This window comes from Cyprinodon variegatus, unplaced genomic scaffold (genome assembly GCF_000732505.1).
Source record: "Cyprinodon variegatus isolate N-32 unplaced genomic scaffold, C_variegatus-1.0 Scaffold44, whole genome shotgun sequence".
Lineage (NCBI taxonomy): Eukaryota > Metazoa > Chordata > Actinopteri > Cyprinodontiformes > Cyprinodontidae > Cyprinodon > Cyprinodon variegatus.
In genome coordinates, this window is record NW_015150497.1 from 1201081 (window position 1) to 1220014 (window position 18934).

Consider the following 18934-nt stretch of genomic DNA (forward strand, 5'->3'; position numbering starts at 1 on the left):
TGGATGGATGGATGGATGGATGGATGGATGGAGGGAAATAAAAACAACAAAAATAAAAAAAAACATGAAGATGAAGACTTAAGCACATAATATTAATCTAGTGCAGAACCTTGCAAAAAATAAAGTAATATCCCAGGCTTTTGTTTACATTTTGTCAAATTCTTAATAGGAAACATAGTGGTGGCAGAATTATGCTCTGGGATTGCATTTTCTTTAAAATAGGAGAGGAATTTAGCTCACTACAGAGTTGTTTTCTTAATATGACCAATATGACCATTGACAAAAATTGTATGCTTACTTCTTTACACTTGTATTATTTAAATCTAGCTAACATAATAATCTGTTTTATCTTATTTGAAACCAGTAAAGCTAATAGATTAAATGTCTGGTTATGATTAATACAAAAAATAAACGAATAGTCAAATTTACTTGAATTAATGGATGAAACTATGGTCATCCGCTTCATATATTTATTCTACCCCACAAATATAAAAATAATGTATAAGACAGAACAATAAATTAATCATCACTTCAAACATGGATACATGTGCTAGAACAAGTCATGTGTGTTCTACAAAATAAGTGGTGATGTTGACCTGCAGGTGGCGCTACACCACCAGACTACCAACTAAATCAGCAGGTTGACAAAAAGGTTGGTTGTAAAAAAAAACTACCTAAATATAATAAATATATTTCTAAATTCATTCATTTGGAGAAAACAGACAGTCTAGTCAATGAGATAATAAGTAACACACCAACTCTTCAGTATAAGAGATTTTTATGTAACATGGAGCCATAATAAGGTAAGATTTATTCAATGCAGTGTAGTAAAAATGTTAAGAACTTTTATTAAAAAACAGGTAAGTAAAACTTGGGTTAAAAGTTACACTTCATTACTAAATGAAAGTAAAGTCGGGAAGCAAATAGAAGGGTCTAAAAAATAGACCCAAACCTTAAAGAGGTAAAACCTTCTGCTCTATAATTTCTAATCATTTCTGCAGAAGAATTTTAACCACTCTTTTCAGCATTTGGCACAACCCATTTAGGAGCTCAGGCAGTTTTTCATGGGTAGCTCTCCTTTTGCCCGGCTTTACCTGTCAGACAGATGGCTTCACATCTGAGAGCTCAAAGCCGACCCAATGACTCCAATGTGGCTGCAAATCTAGCCTGAAGCATGATCCTTTTACCAACATGCTTAACTGTGGGTGTGATATATACGGTTTGTTTAAATGGAGCCTTGTAAAGCTAAGACATTTTGTGTGTGTGTTTTTATTCTAATAGCTTTTCTTTTTTTTAACATGCTTGCTTGAGGCTTAAAGAGATGCAGTTCAAGGATGTCACTTCCTGGTCTTCCCTTTCACTTTTCTGTTCGTTGCATAATGATGGACTTTAAACTGTTTAATGCCGCGCCTGCAAATCCTGTTGTCTGTCCTTGCAAAGTTTGAACATTTAAAAAAATTGTTGTATCTGCTTTAATATAGGTGCTCACTCTTAATGATGATCAGTGGTTTTAACTTGAATCAGCTGATTGATTTATGCCTTATATTGAACAGATAGAATAGAATAGAAAATCCTGTTATTGTCCCACAATGGGGAAATTCTGGTGTTTACAGCAGCAAAAAGATTTCTAGGAAAAAAATGGTCACACAAATATGGACTTTAGAAAAATGTAAAAGTATAACATAAAAGTGGAAAGTTAAAAGATAAACAAAAAAATACTGTACTGTAAAGTATTTTAACAATAAAACTGTGCACCTGGAGAATAAATAACCAATATACAGCTATGGGCATTTTTACAGTAATGGATATTTGAAAACAGCAGCAACATCCGAGAGGTGCAAAATGACAGCAGCATGTTATTTTAACTGATTAAGGTAAGAACTGTGCAAAATCAGCATAAATGTACCAAAGAGATGATAAATCATCTTGTGTTATATTCAGAGATCAGATCATATATTTACACATGTGTACAAATGAAGGTTTAAGAACAAATATAGGGGTGGATAAGCCTTTGCCTTACCTCCTAAAGCATGCATGTTTTTCCTATAAATCCAGAGGAAGGTCCTTAAGAGCAGGAATGCTGTTTTCTGTTATAAACTATATGGTGAATTGTCATCAGGTGGACCAGCATAGAGCAACTCAGCATGCATCCTGCGTGCTGCACAGCTGAAGGGGGTGAAATGTTAAGACAGAAGTTCTGAGGTGAGTGGAAATTATTAGTAAGTCAGAATAATCACATGATCTATGACATGACAGATTTATTTAATCCAAAGGAAAACAGGCTGACATTAAATTAGTGCTTGATCCTCGACTGAGATCAGTTCCTTATGAGTCGTGACTAATCAGTGACTTCATTCTCTTTTATTCAATCTGATGATTTAAGTCCTGCATGGATTTGATCTTTGTATATTCAGTTTTTCCTGTTGTCATCTACATATGTTCCTCTTGCTTTCTTTTGGATAAATGTGTTTTATCAGAACTTTGGGATACTTTCATCCCCTCAGATTAGTTCTCTATTGTCTCTAATGTCACTGCGTATGCCTTGTTCTTCTTTTTGCCAATGATCTGAATGAAAGCAAATGTTAAAAAAAAAATAGACATCTATATCTTTCTGGCACTATTTTCTAGCAAGCAGCCATAGGTCAGGGACAAAAAAAAATAGCGATTCAGTGTTGTCAAGAAATACTAATTCATTTAAATGACACCTTCCCTCTAATATCTATAATCTGCACTTTCACTGCACACCTTCTTATTGCACTTTCTCAGTTAAACGGATGAGACCATTATTACAAGCTGCTCTGCACTTTGAAAATTACCTCAGAGAAAAACATCCTCTAAAATTACGGTAATGCTGCAAAACTGTTGCACTGCACATCAGTGGATATGTGCGATAATGTAACACGTGCATGAAACAGCCAATACAGTGAATAACTCAACATTATATAAGAAACCTAACACTGTGCAACACCTTAACACTGTGTTTATGTGTGAATTGGTGTGTGTGTGTGGGGGAATGCATGCTGAGTGTGTGTTTTAACTGGTAGAGGGGTGGGGGGGCTCTCTAGGACTGTGCAATGAGGTTAAATCCGTTTGTTTATGGAACTTATACAGTGTTTATATATATATATATATATATATATATATATATATATATATATATATATATACATATATATATATATATTGATTTATAAATGGAAGCCGTTTGGGAATGCACGTGAATATTATAGAGTNATATATATATATATATTGATTTATAAATGGAAGCCGTTTGGGAATGCACGTGAATATTATAGAGTACTCTTCGTGTATTTAATGCAAATTCAGTAATCTTATCTTTCCAAACATAATAATACATTCATCACAATTAGAATTATTTAAATCTATCATTCCGAGCAGCATCTGTAACCTACCTTTTTTGATAAAAATTGTGGTTTTCCTATAATTTATAGTGTCTTGTTAACTATAAGCATCCATCTTAACTGAAAGGCTTGATAAAAGCCTTTATAAGTTGGTCTGTTTTTAATATGGAGCAACAATCAGGGAAGCAGTCCAGAGTACCATGGTAACTCTAGTTCATAAGTAATTCTAGTTCATAAGGTTGAAAATCTAACTTTTGTCTTACAGGCAAACCTCTACTTAAGGATGAAACCTAACTCTGTGTTGTGATCAAGTGCCACTGATGTAACCGGAACTACTCCCCTCTGAAGACACACCCCTCTGGCAGAGGTTTTAAAAGATGTAACTTCCTTTTTCAACTTTCTATTTTGCCTTCAGTGGCCCTGTGCCGCTAAAGGCTAGTTTGATCGCTTCCCAGCTGAAGGCTATGCTAAGTAGCAACCAAATCCCTCTGCGCTCGCTGGACCAAGTCAGACTTACTTTTTCCTGCAATTCAGAAGGAGCTGGACACAGTGTTTTTATTCTTCCTACAATTCAAACCCAGTTAAACGCCTTGTCCCCTAAAGCCTGCTCCAGCAGAGACAGAGAAGAGCTGATCCAGCTTAGCTGACCTAAATCTAACCACCAAACAACGGGGCCCCCAATCGCTGTTCGCTGAAGGAGCCGTTAGAAACTGCCAGACCCATGACTGCCTGAGACGGAGTAGCACAGAAGAGGTACTGCTGGAGGCTGCGGCTACAAGCCAACCAAGGTAGCTAAAAGGGAGACGCCTCGGCTACCATAAGTTAAAAATTAACCCCCCTTGCTAAGTCCCCTTTTATTATCTATTTGAGAGCTGCTGATGAACAGACGGACTGGACTGAAGATTGGGCCTGCAGAGAACCGGACCGAACCGAAGGCCTTCGCTCCACCGAACCAAAACAGTAGCATCATCCTTCTTTTAAACCCCTCTTCCCCGCTTATCTCTTTATTTTTGCCTATTTTAAGTAGTGTTTTGTGTCTGCTTAGTTATTAGATATAATACTGTGTGATTGTAGGTAATAAAGGTACCATTGTATTTTTACCGGCTGTCTTTTGTGTTTATTTTACACAGTGATAGCCTTGCTGATAGCCATTGTGTAAATTACTAAATTGGTGAAATACAACTGAATTTTTAACAGCCGGATTCAGGAGTCCAACCTTTTAGGTAAGAGGCTAAAAACCCTGGTAAGCAAATTAAAGTTATAATTATTTAACTGATAATAATTAATTTCTTCTATCCTTGGTTTGAATGTCCTATTAACTAACTTTAACTTCCAGTTCTAGTTATTTTATATATTCATATTCATTAAAAACTCTCACAACATCTGCGTATGAATTAGCAAACCCCTGATGAAGCATAGATGTGACAGTATCATTCTGTGAGAATGCTTGTATTTTGTAAAACAGCTAGTCAGAGTTTATGAGAAGAAGGATAGAGTTATATAAAAAGAACATCCTAAAAGGAAACCTGTCGAAGGCTGCTGCACAATGAGCCTGCAGACTATTTACTGGATCTATAGAATAATCAGTTATTTGTAGAATGAACTGAGCATTGATGGTTTACAAAGCAGATCCAAACATACCTTTAAATACCTTGTTGTAGCAAAAGTTGTCTTATTTTCCATTCTCTCATTTTACAATGTAAGTGCCACCTGGGTTTGCTCTTAAAAAATCTTGTTAGATATAATAATTGTTGTAATATCTCTAAAACAATCCTAAGACAACCTTCTCCTTTAATGCTTATCTATTCTCCCAATTTCTTCTTTTGCGTGTCTGTGTTGCTTATGCATTACTTTCCAAATTCCCTGATGGAGGGGCAATGCTTTAAGTAGCTACAGAAGAACAAGCCCTGAGACAGTGTGGGCGTTTGGAGGGAAGATAGAAAATATTGAAAGATACTCTTATAACCCCTCTGAGGCATACACACCACCCCACCATTCTGTCTCTTAGTGTGACTCAGATGCAGAGGCAGGAGGTCAGAAAAAAGTCCCCCCTCCTTCTACACCCAGCCGGCACATGTGGGAAACAGAAAACTTTATCCTATATTTAACCTCCAGGTGTCTGTGTGCTGTGTTCACTTTTGCGTGTTTGGAACTGAGTCGCCTGCAGCTGGCTGCTAGACTGGTTATCTATAAGGGGGAAAAAAATGAGACTGGCCTCTCCCTTTTGAGGTTAGCCGGGGGCTTTTAGTACTGTGTCAGCACCTTCAATCCTCTAAAGCTGAGTCACCTTAAATCTCCACCATGATAAATCAGATATGCGTTTAAAAACATAAATAACTATACTGCTGTACATTCGATGAGAAATTTATGAGAAACCTATCAAAACTGAAGCTCTTAACAGAAAGATGTAGGTGGTTATAGAAACGCAGTAGTTAATTTACAGTAATCTAACATAAAACCTTCCAGGGACATATGGTGTTCCTATTCAAAAAGAGGCAACAATGCTGAGTCAAATCACTTACTGCTTTTACCCATCAAAGCACCATAAATAATAGCAGCCTATTAAGGCTGGAGCTCTTTATGAGGGCGATCGTATATGTATCATCTCTATGAAGTCAAAAAGCCTGGCTCAGCACAGACCTCCCAACGATCTGTTCCACTTACAGCGCCCAGAGGGATTCCCACGGGACAGAGGAAGGATTTTACCCATCTCTCTTCTGTTCAAGATCTAGTTCAACTTCAGTGAGACTTTTTCTCTTGTCCCAGAAAGAATTAAAAGGATTGGATTTTAGTTAATCTCAATGCTTAAAAGATAAGCACATTGTTGAGGATGAAATATTTTTTTAGGGTGCATATGGTACATTATATATAGTATTTGAATGATGTGGCTCACCGCCCAGGGTGCTCTTTCTTTCAGGGAACACAAAACACCAAGTTGAGGAGGGGGGAAAAAAGAGTTCGACTGAAAGGTTTTATCATGTATGTAAGGTTTTTATTTGATGTACATTTTCTGTAATTTAAAAGGTTAAGCTTCATTAGTGATTTTAAGAAATCTGGACTATATTTGATTATCTCAAGTAAAAAAAGAAGCTAAAATGGTGCTAATCTTAACGGATTGCTCTACACTAAACAGGGGTTCTCAAAAGCACAGTTTGAAAATATTTCTTTGTTTATAAAAAGAAGAACTTTCAATAGTTTTTTAGGCATCAGGGCTATATGACACTGAAACCAGCATAAAGACTACAAAATGTAGACTCATCAAACTCAAACTTATTTTGATGGGGGAGGTTTGGCCTACTGGTTAGAGCAGTGCGCTTGTGCTCTGAGAAGGTTGCAAGTAGCCACTTCGATCCCCACAGCCTGCACTCTGGGTACCTGAGCAAAACCCTTAACCCCACACTGCTCCCTGGGCGCCACACAATGGCAGCCAACTGCTTCCCAGGGGGATGGGTTAAATGCGAAAACAATAAAGTTTAATGATTATTATTATTACAGCAATAAAAGGTTTCATACTAACACAGTTTTTAATTCAGAAAACCTTTTTGATAAAACCCAAAAGCTTTAGTTCAATCAAAAATGTGGGTTTTTATAAAGGAAAGCATCGTTCATGAGGATATCTATGCTAGAGGAGGCACTAGGAAAACACCCACTGGAAGAAACAAACACATAAACATGGTGACTGCATGCTTTGAGCACAGAATATGCTCACTCTGAGGCCCCTGGGAGATAAGATTGGAGGAAGTATGTGGGTGTCAGATAGCTTGGGTGTGGAACTTTCTGGATTCACACAATCCACAATGACCACAGGCCATGATTTTCATTCAAGTTTAAGACGGTGGTAATTTACTGACATACAATAACACTGACATATAGAGCCCTGGAAAGCATTTATACCTCTTTTCAACATTGTGTTATAACCGCAAACTTTTATTTATCTCATTAGGATTATAGAACAATCAACAGTTTGTTTGTTTTTTTTGCAAATAATGTGTTGTTTTCATTTAACAATTCGAAGCTGCTTGTAGGTCAAAGGTTTAAACCGGTGATCTAGCAGCCTTTCAAGGATGCAAATGATGTCCTCTCAAATTACTGAGCTTTATTCCAGATTATATGTTATAGGTCAACAAAAAGTAGGGGATACTTTGAGGCAATAGTGAAAATACTATACAGCTATCCGATAGTGTTGCATTGTGAACTGAAAGCCCCCATATGCATGGACTAGTCCGAGGACTGATTCCCATAGTTTGAGACCTTTGCTACAGGTCATCCCCCCTTTTCTCTGCCCATTTCCGGTCTGGGCCACTTATTGCAAACAGAAATAAAACTCAAACATAATGCGGAAAACTTTCCGTTTTCCATTTCAGAAAATGTTCAGGCTATTTCTGTAGCAGGGTTTTACTCCGAAAGGTTGAGACTTCTGTTCATTAATCTTTGGAAAGTTGTTCATCTTAGTGAGACTGTAGAGAATCACTAAAAAGCTATGTGAAATGACTGCTAGAGATCTAGCTTTGCACTTTGACCGGACCATTCCATCACAGTAAACTTTGATAGAATCCAGTCCATGGTTGTCGTCCTTGCATGAAGGTGAACTTCTAAGTGACCACATTTCCATATGGATGTAGCTAATTTCCAACGGATCATTTCCATCTGACCAATTTCTCTCTCTCATTTGAAGAAAATCCAACCCATTGCACAGAAATACATTTTACATTTACATTTAGATGCTTATCTGATTACCAGTTTGAATTAAGCACTTCTGAAGGCAACTGGATGAGTCTGGTTTTAGTGTTATCAACAAAGGCCACTGTATACAAATACTAAGCCCACATTTAGAATTTGATTTGTATCATATACCTTGCACGCTCGAGTTATGCAGTACCTTGTGTTTTCCTATAATAAAATGACATTATTAAATTATTTTTATTTTATTTTATATTTTCAGGTTGTAACATGAAAACATTGGGAAAAATTCAAGGGGTGTGAATACGTTGTAATGGAAGTGCAAGAAAACTAGACATATACAGTTTTTAAGTATTCCGACCGCGATGCAACAAACAGCCATGAAGATTGTTTCGTTAAGCTCCTGCAATGTCAGCATATCCCAAAGACTGAAAATGACATGTCATGCTCTCTGAAGCACTCCTTTACATTTCAAGCCGATTAATTCTGGCAATGGCATCTTGGAATATGTGTTATCAGGAAAGAAAAAGTCCACTGATGGATAAACCAGGTCATTCATAATATTCAGGAAGTCAGCTGACCTCATTCTTTGAGCTACTGTTGTTGAACCCAGATGTGCAGCCACCCCATATATTAGAAATGCCCCCACAGGTTTGTACAGTAGGGACCAAGCATGATAGGTGCATCACTTCACCTGCCTCTCTTCTTACCCTAATGCACCCATCACTCTGGAACATGGCAAAACTGTTCAGTCCCAATCCCGTAAGTTCTCTATGCATTGTGCATGTGGAAATGCTTTTATTTTCACTATTAAACATATCCCGCATGTCTAGTGTTGATTTTTATCAATTTAATTTCACCAAACATTTAAGTGATCGCTGATCGTGATCATTCAGGAGTATTTTTACATGAAGACAATGGATCTCCACTATCCCTCAGTTTTTAATAATGCGTTGGACAGTTTTTAACCCAATTTTGGTAGTTTGTGCAATCACCTTGGATGTTTTCTCTTCTTGGCGTATGCCAATGATTTGCCCCTTCTAAAACAAACTGACACCTCTTCCGTGACCATGGGATGTGCTTTTCCAAATGGTTGTGTAAAGGGCAGATTATTGTGCAATGGCACACAATTGTGCAATGGCACACATCAAATGTCTCTTGGGTCTGGTCGCGAACCAGTTTTGCTGCTATGCTTCTGCACCGTCGGTCTGCAATTTCTAGGGACACACAGCAGTTTCCCACCAAAGTGCAAGGGGGAGCCCATTCGAGAACTAGCGAGAACTTTTGCGGCGCCGGCAGGAGTGTTTATCTACCAAAACAATAATGGCACGTCTGCAAGATATCACTGTCACGGAGATGGATGTAGAATTGCTAGACATCAAAGAGGAACAGGTTCTGTTAATAGAGCAAACCTCCTCGATTAACCTTTCATTGTAGTTGTCCATTGTAGTTGTGCCTCTGTTTTTAAAAATGGCGGGCCCCGGCACAGAACCGACAAGGACGACCACACATACAGCCGGAACAAATGGGACCAATCACAGCTGCTTTTTCCCCTTGAGGTCTCTGCGGGTTTGCGACCGTCCGACGTGTAGTCAGGATTTTTTTGTCAGGTGCGCGACGACGATTCCAGAACCTCTGTGTAGGGGGCATGATCGCGCACAGAGACAGATTTGACGGAGACAGAGGCTATGCGTCAGAAGCATAAATTGGCCTTAAGAAATGAGAAGCTACTCATTGTACCAGACCGAGCTAAAAAACGGCCAAAACATGATTCCCAGTGCAGTAATATATATATAGTATTTCTTTTCTGCAGATAAAGAAATACTTGAAAGTTTGTGTCACGGTTCTTTAACCTTGAGGTTTTGACTTCTGCTCGGCAGCACCAAAAGTGAAACCCAGAACCTCAAGTGGGTCTATTAACAATCCACAGTCTTGACAAAGCGTCTTTGTTTCATAATTAATGAAAACGTGATAACCATGACACTAAATGCTGGGTGAGCCGTACATCAGGGTCTGTGACAAGTAAAAATGAATGTTGCCATTCATCCGTGCACACAGCTAATGGACCCAATAAGACTATGTTACTGAGCACGACAAAGGGGTCTTTGTATCAGTCTGATAAAAGCATACGGTATGGCAAATTTATGACACTGATACAGAATAGTCGACGTGTTATGGCTTTAACTGTTGGCCACACAGGAGAAAGTCCTTCGTACTGTGTAGGTTAATCCTACAAGAGCATAGCTGCTATTGAATGAACTGTGTTAACACATTTAGCTGCATACATTCTTGAGTTTTACAATATATATCAGGATTTTTCACTTCACAAACACATTTCTGTGTGTTTTATTTACAACTTATGCTAGCGAAAGTAGTGCAAAAAACATGTCAAAAGTTCTGTTCAAACAAAAACCTGAAAGTGCAGCTGTTTAATGAAAGCCTTAGAGCTTTTTAGAGAACATTAATAAGCAAACAGCATCAAGAAGATCAAGGGAGACAGTAAATAGGTCTATGCTATCTCTGGAGGAGCTGCATGGACCCATAGCCCAGATGGGAAACTATTGACAGGAAGACTAAGAGTCACACAAATCTGGATGAAACCAAATTCAAACTTTCTGATCTACAAAATATACTGTGTGTGGGGAAAACTAACCCTCCAGAATTGAATGAGAACACCCTCATCACATTTAAATAGAGTTGCAGTAGAAACATTGAAGATGATCTTTGGCAGAGATATTGGATATTGGATAGAAAATAGGTTAATAATGGGAGTAAAGCTGTTAGATGAGTTACAATAGAGAAGTTTAAATCAAACCTATGTCAAAATGGTCCAGTCAAAGTCCAGATCTAAAACTAACTGAGGATCTCTAACAACACTTTAAATCTAGGCTCACAAATCCCCTTTATTCATTTTAATTGAGAAAGAAAAATACATCTGCAAGGCTGGATAGGCAGAACACATTCTTAACAAACAGTATTAGGTCAAGAGGCCTGAAAACAAATGTGCACAAGACTTTAAAAATTGTTATTAGACTGTTAATAAGAATGTTGTTTTGCTTCAAAATCATTAAAAGTTTTGCCTTGATATGTCATAAAGCATCCCAACAAATTCTCGAACCAGCAAAACCTCTCCTGCAACATGTAAAGTAAGGATTTTCTGTACTGACTTTCACAGTTGGTCTCTGGTTTGTTGGATTGGACTCCTGTAGGTTGCTCCTTATTAGACAGGCATCCTGAAAAGGGAGAAGAGAAAGCAGGAGAGAATATATTTCACTTTGTTATGGGATTTAGCTGAGTGTAAAAAGACTTAAGGGAGAGATAAAAGAGAACAATATAGAGGAGAACAGAATGTACATGTTTGAGTTTGAATCTGGCTGTGAAAATTCTAAATTAATACAGAAACCTGTGGTTTCGTATTACTTCTTGATGAAAAAATAATGCTTTTATTGTCCTATTTTTCAAAATCTCTCTTTGGGTTGGTGACTGAAATTTGCAACACCCTTTTTTCTTTGGCCTGCTTATTCATCCTGTTTCCCAGACCCTGCAGGGGAAGGCTGTGATTAAAAGCAATTATTGCTGTTTTTGTCAGTAAAAACCAATGAGGTATAACAACTGCTGGTAAAGTCATCAAAAGCTAGTCTTAAAGGAAGGTGGGGGGAGGGGGGAACTCTCAGAGTCACTTTCCAGAGAATATTGATTGTTTACTTGATTACAAGCCCACCTTACGATCAGGTTTCTCTAATCCAGGCAGGCTAGAGAAAGCAACGCGATGCTCTGCTTATGCTGAATCTGACGTCATGCTTACAGAATTAGATTATGTGTTTGCCGCATTAGGCTTTGTTTAGGTTGCTCTTAAACAGGAGCAAAAAGAAACAGGACAGGGCGAAATGTAGAAATTAAGACTACAAAGACCTTACAGAACTTTGTCCTAATTTTGGCAGACGTGTTTTATGAAAGTCACAAGCTTTAGATTTGTCTTGTTCTCACTTCTAATAAACCCCCACTGGACATAGAAGAAATCCTTACTTTATATTCAGCTCAAGCTGATCTTTGTGAAGAGATGCAGCCCAGTCTATGCAGCCAGAAAATGACTGATATTACTGCACCATCACAGTGAAGGGTGCTGTAATTAATCTGTTTATATTCAGTAGAGCCACTTTGTGAGCCGTCTGTCATTCTTGGAAGGTATCCAGAGGACCATCTTTGTAAAATTAACATGTTGTTCTAGGGGACCACTATTTAAACCAGAGAGATAGTTTTATGGTTATGTCCCATAGTGTAGCAGACACATGGTTCTCTTGGGTGATGCTGAGCTAATGTGAATCAAGCTTCTCCTCTAATGAGGGTCCATTACAAACCCACACTGCAAGAACTATTCATTTTTTATGAGACGTGCAGAGCTGTTGGCGCCTTTTATCAGAGGCATTTGCTATCAGTGGTTATATGTGGCCCTTTAGAGGGGCCAGTTTAACGGGGGCCAGTGTAAAGAAAAGTCTGGAATTGGTTTTTGGGAAGCAGTATGTAGATCTAGAGTTAGGAGATATGTGGTTCCTTGCAAAAAGTTTGAGAAACCTTGAACTTCTCCAAATTTTCCAAAATCCATCCATCCCACACATTAAACTCAGTGCAGGATCTCCAGGGAAGGCTGATGTCTCTCTACCAAAGTCTTAAATATGGTTTATGCACAGAAACCAGGTTTTCTGTGTGTGTGTCGCAGTTAATGCAGATATGCCCCCCTCCTTTCGCAGACACTCTGGTGCACCTCCCGATAATTGTAGGTGACAGCAGACAGTGCCGCAGATAGCCTCGCAGGGAGGAAAGAAAGAAAGGAGACCTCTGATTGGTCAATTCTACATCTGCTCTGCACTATGCATTTCCTATGTGTTTCCTGTATGGTACCTAATACCAGAAACTCTGGCTGTAGTGCAGTCCACTACGCCTGGCACACCTCGGACACTATCCCAGACACCGTACAGAACGCTAGTTTGTAGCTCTGTGACGGTCTGTTGGTTTGCGCCCGAAGCCCAAACATGCCTAGCCACGGCCAGCCTTTTGTGAACACGCACGGGTGAACTGTGTGTCGTCCGGCATTGGATGAGGGGTTGTAAGACTGCGAACAAGCTTGTCAAACCGACACACGGACACCCACAATCCTAGCTAGTTCGTGATTGTCCCTCTTGCATTGTGGCGTGGAATAATATAGTGCAGACCACGATTCAAAATTGGGCATAAATCAAAAATAACTGCATCATACCTGCCACAAGCTAACTGCAACACACTGCTGCAGGAATATACACAGCCCATTAGGGCTCACACTCTGGAGAGGCCACCAATCTAACCCAGCCAAACATTGAAGCCACCAACCTCACACACACACACTCAGATCTAAGGGCAATACACAACAGCTAATTAACTCAACTGTAAGGTAATCACCTAAAAGATTTTTTTTTTGGTTTGCCGCTAACTGCTTTGCACATCTTGGGACGGAAATGTGAACTCATGCTCCTCTGACACTGGATAGCTTTGTATCTATCTCCATCAATTGTCCCTGAACGAAACAACATCCACCTATTACATCTTCGGGGTCATATGCTGAGCTGACTTTTCCACCCACTGGGCTTTGTATATCAGATAAAAGTAAAATTTTTGAGTCTCATTTGCAAAGCACCTTCTTCCACGTTTGCTCCGTTCATGTTTGACTTTCAAGACTTTTATGGTATGCTTTAAACTAGAGTATTCTCCCTGCAATCTGTACGCAAAGACAACATTTTCAGAGTGTGGTACTGTAGTTTTCATTTCGATAGATTCTCCCATATGGGGCAGATCTTTGCAACTCCTCCACAGAGCTCCTTGCCTTGCTTGATGTTTAAGGTCTGGAACAGACTATCCATTTGTGTGAAGGCTCTGTGAAATGCCCAAAGCTTAGGATACTGTTATATAGTCTAACCCTGCTTTAAGATGTTGGTTTTTCTAATGAGCCCCTGGGGGCCTTCACAAAACAGCTGTGTCAACGCTGAAATGAAATTGCATGCATGCAGCCCTAATTAATTAGATGCTTTTACTCTATGTTATTCAAAGCTATTAGAGGATTTTTATTAAATGATAAAATGCAAAAAGGTTTAAGGAAAAAAAAAACATGGGATTTTTAAGGTTAGTAAATTTCATTTAAAATATATATTATGTATTACATCAAACCTGACATTATGGGGAACTATTTATTATCTCTAAATGTGCTTTTGTTGGCAGTTTACAAATGCTTTACAGCAATTTTATTTGATTTTTCTTGGTGCTGAGGAGTTGAAGCTGCATTTTTTTTCCTTCTGCAGATGATTAAGATCTTAAACAGCACATGTTCTGAGCTCTGCACCAAACCAGTGCTGAATAAAATGGGATTCTGAATAATGGGCCATATGAATAAACTCAACTGAGTGAGGACACGAAGGGAGCCTAATAGAAATATCCTCACGTAATAATGATGTAAGATTATTCATCCTTCCCATCACCGCTCCCTCCAGACACTGAAGCTGCCCACTCTCTCTGTGCACCACAGCAGACAGGTTGTCGCCAATAGGGGGGTTTGCAGCAGCTGTCCCACTCGGCGCATGTGACAGCTTGTGATCTGGACTCGACTGGGATAATAATAATAATTCAAAAAAAACAGGCGCAGTTCTGTAACACCTGGGAGGACGCAGCTGCAAAACTACGCACAGGTGAGCCGCAGCGCAGGGCTGCATGCAGACATGAAGCCCCGTCTGCTGGGCGGCGGCGGGACAACTAGGAGACTTTTATCGGCGTGTCTGATCTCTGCTTGCCAAGCTCTCCAAAGCTGCGGGGGAGTCCAGTGCGTGGATGGCCACCAATGCTGCCCGCAGCCCGTCCACGGGAACAGCAGCTCCGGCTCCTTGGAGAGCTGCTGCAAGCTCCCCATCCACATCTTCTTCGACAACGTCGGCTGGTTCACACGAAAGCTGTCGGGCATCCTGATCCTGCTGCTGCTCTTCGCCATGGGCTACTTCATCCAGAGGATCATCTGCCCACGGCCGCGCAACCGACACCAGAACCACGAGCACGGCGAGGAGCCCTCCCTCTTCCACGGACCCGCATCGGCGTCTCAGGATCTGCTCCTGGAGCCCTACCCGGAGTGCGCGCTCGGGGAGTTCGCTTCTCCGAACCTGCCGGCCTACGACGAGGTCAAATACCTGCCGACGTACGAGGAGAGCATGCAGGAGATGCACAGAGACCGATCGGATGATAACCTGTTGTCTGGGGAGGAGACGGAACCGACGGGGTCCGGAGAGCAGAGGCAGGATCTCCTGGGAGTGAGTCCTGCAAGGACAGCTCGGAACTCAGTGTGAGGGAGAGCAGGGGCCAGGGCATCATCCACCACTTTATTATCAACGTCAGGGGCAGGTGGGGTGGATGGGTGATGTAGAGAAACAAACTTTAAGTGCAATTATAATCCTGATTGTAAATGAGACCAGGAATGTGAACGTGTTTGGGATGATAATAGGTGTCTGCTCCCCTCCTGTATGCAAAAAGCGCATTAGTAAAGGGGATTAGAGACAGAAAGCGCCTTAAACTGATGCTCATTGTGTTAAAGGACAGATCATTGGCTGTGGGACAATCACATTAAGTTTCAGTGGCACCATGAAAACTCATTTCTTCCATAAAAATTCACCATTTCTCTCTGTGCACTCAAAATATTTTCTTTGCTTTATTACTTTATGCATCAAAATGTAAAAAGCAATCCCTCCTCGCAAACTTTGACTGAAATAAGGAATTCATTTGAGCTCGATACCTACTTTATAAAGACAGTCAAATCATGTCTAATCAGCATGAAAGCAATATTATCTTCACATCCACATGGTAGCTCACAGATAAGTGTTTTTGTTGGTAATCTGAACCATGTTTCATATGTATCTTGACAGATAAGCATAACCACAGGAGCAGAGTAAAAAGCTCACACCCCGCAGCTTTTGTGGCCTGGAGTTGCATGGGGGAAACAATGGCAGATGTACAACATGCATGCTGATACGGTGCATGTCGGCACAAGAAGAAACAAAAGGCGTCGCAAGAAATGTAGAAGAAAAACTACAGTTTCATTTCAGGAATTTAGAATATCATGTAACCTTAATTATTTCAGAAATTCAAACCATTATTTGTGAAAACAACAGTATTTTTTGGTAGCATTGATCAATCTGGCTTGAGAGAACAGAAAAAGCCAAAGTTCAGTGTCTGAAAAAAATAAAAATGGGTTTCTAGTGTATCGTTTTAATGTTCTAGTCAATGAAGCAGGCATCTGATTCAACACTGTTAAACTGACAGTTGCTGACAGCCTTCCCAAGAGGTTTAAACCACTAAAATATCTTTGTAAAAAGTTGCTTTCTTACAGATTGCTTTATCCAATCTTATTTGTAAAAAGTCAAGTGGGCGAAAAAATGCAGTAGAAATGGGTGCATGTGCACAAGGGATAATCCCAGCAATAAAATAAGTATAGAGAGGGAAATCACAGTCTGATGGCTGGAGACTGAGACACATCCAGGACCGGAGCTGCAAGAGTTGCACCATTTGTAACAAGCCGGTCTTCAAACAGATACAAGATGAGGGGCATCACCTTTAGGCTGAGGAGAAAAGGACATTGGATGTTCATTAGTTGAAAGTGCTCTTTTAGGATAACAGGGGATTTTACATTTTATTTGAAAACTATGACTCCAGAGTCTTGAAGAAGATTGGAGACATGGAATCAAAATGGCTGTACTAGGTCAAGTCAAGTGTGAAGTTTCCACAGATGATTTTTGGGATTCTCATCATCTACTGCTGTTGGTCCTCTGTGTTCAATCAAGGCAAAGTAATTTTGTAGACCATTCCATGCTCCCTCCCTCTGAGGAGCTTTACAGGAAGGCTAATTTCATGTACTAGGATTTGGCTGAAAAAAAAAAAAAAATGGAAGGACGTCTTAAACACCAAACACATAAACACCAGGTTACCACTAAACCAGGAAGTACTGCCTTTCATAATCAATTTGCCTTGGTGGTTAGCGTGGCTCAATGACCATGGTGTAACTGTATTCTATTGGTTAAAAAAACCCCAGACCTAAACTTCATAGAGAATCTATGGAGTGATGGAAAGCTGCTGTCGAAGTAATTCATGCAAAAGGAGCCCCAACCAAATATTAGCCCGATTTACACTACCCTGTGAAAACCGATCCGTGCCGAGCTCGTTTCCTTATGACCGTTTACACATTACGCCAGCACAGTTCCTTCCTCCTAATGACGAACTACGTAACTACTGCCCTCTACAGGGAATCAAGCAAACCAACATTGCGCCGCCCATAGCATTCAGGAAGTTTGGTCATAATTGTGATATTTTGTTTTTGGCAGATAGTCAGCCTTTGGTGAATTTACCTGACAGAGTCGGCTTTTGGGAGGTGGATGCGACAAACAATAGTCTAATCAGGTCTTACAGACGCAGGTAATGACAGACGTTGAGGTTCATCACACTGCTAAGCATCACCATGCCGAGATCGGTATGAGCACGGTAACCGAGATAACTGTTGAGTGTAAAAGACACACAAAACTGAAGCGGACCATGCCAGACAAAACCGAACCGCCCTAAACTGTTAGTAGTTCAGCAGCAGAGCTCGGCGCAGTTCAGTTCTGGCACAGTTCTTAAAAAAACAAAGATTATGTGAGCAGACCGCGTAATCTACTATTTACAGTCAGCCTCCAGTAGTTGGCGGTAATGCATATCAGTAAGTTGCTTGCCAACGGCCACAAAATAAAGAAGAGAAGAACTGTAAATAACAATCGAAATCTTCTCAACACTAAATTTTTTTAAATAGCTACAAAAGAGCGTGGGATGACGCTGAGACTGAGGCTTTTATTGATATTTGGGCGTAGGACGCTGTCCAGATGATGTTTACCATCGATCGTCACTAGGATGCGAGGAACTGTGCTAGCGTGATGTGTGAACGGTCATAAGGAACTGAGCTGGGCACAGTCAACTGATCCAAGCCCAGCACGGATCAGTTTTCAGATGGTAGTGTAAATGGGGCTTTTGTTATCAGAGAACCCAGCCTGAACTGAACCAGTCTGAGCCCTACTGTTGAGCTAGTACCAGTTTAGCGTGGTTCGATTGTGTCTGGGATGGTCCGGTTTAGTTTTACGTGCCAATTAAACTCAACAGTTATCTCGGTTACCAACCTTGGGCGGATCTCGGGATGGTTTCAAATAGGTAGTGTAAATGGAGCTATGTTATAGACTGTTGGTATTGTGAATAACTGTTATATTAAATGCCCAGCCAGCTAGGACGTCATATTATGTTGTGATACTTTAAAATGTCTATGGCCCTCCCCGGTAGGGGTCGCAAATATAATTTTTTAATCAGATATTATTTGGACTAGACATGCGTCGGGGAGCTGTTCCCACTGCCACTAAAAGCCGATTTTTCCCAGGTTTAATCGGGTTTTTTGGCCAATGGGAAAGTGGTACAACTGTGCGCCTCTAAACTAATACGTTGTTAAATCTTTTGATTCATTTTTGGCAATTTTCTTCGGTTGAAGTCTAAAAGGAATCCTACATGTGGCTAAGTAATATTTTCCCCACTCTACCAGGCAAAAGCTCCTCTTGTCCATCAGGGTTGGATCAGCTGTTTTAAAACTTCTTTCTCCAGATCAAACCGTACTTTTCAGGGTATCGATGAACTCTTTTGAACTCCATCAACCTCAGCTTGCTAGCAAACATCTGGTCAAACATTAGAGATAAAGAGGATTTTTTTTCTATCCCAGACATATCACATTTAGAGTGATTCAGCCAGCTTTGAATGTTTTCTTAAGAAAGACTTCTGTTTTTAACCATTCAGAGAATGTAGTTACATTTTGAGCAGGAGCAACA

The 18934-nt window shown here is 40.0% G+C and overlaps 1 protein-coding gene across 3 annotated transcripts; it reads left to right on the forward strand.

The window, feature by feature from the left end:
• Positions 1 to 2017: 2017 nt before the first annotated feature.
• On the forward strand, positions 2018 to 18934 carry LOC107081941 (chromosome unknown open reading frame, human C3orf80). 3 transcript variants are annotated; one of them, XM_015370322.1, is made up of 6 exons: positions 2018 to 2202; positions 3628 to 4150; positions 4233 to 4322; positions 4493 to 4585; positions 14369 to 15361; positions 15971 to 18934. In XM_015370322.1, the coding sequence occupies exons 5-6, from the start codon at positions 14783 to 14785 to the stop codon at positions 15995 to 15997; spliced, it is 606 nt and encodes a 201-aa protein (XP_015225808.1). In that variant the 5' UTR covers positions 2018 to 2202; positions 3628 to 4150; positions 4233 to 4322; positions 4493 to 4585; positions 14369 to 14782; the 3' UTR covers positions 15998 to 18934. The 3 variants fall into 3 exon arrangements, with proteins under 3 accessions (XP_015225808.1, XP_015225806.1, XP_015225807.1); XM_015370320.1 differs by having other exon boundaries at positions 2023 to 2202; positions 3628 to 4115; positions 14369 to 18934; XM_015370321.1 differs by lacking the exons at positions 2018 to 2202; positions 3628 to 4150; positions 4233 to 4322; positions 4493 to 4585 and adding an exon at positions 6291 to 6341 and having other exon boundaries at positions 14369 to 18934.

Bases quoted from the DNA above. Each gene is read 5' to 3' on its own strand.
- LOC107081941 (XM_015370320.1), top strand. From the start codon at position 14,783: ATGAAGCCCCGTCTGCTGGGCGGCGGCGGGACAACTAGGAGACTTTTA.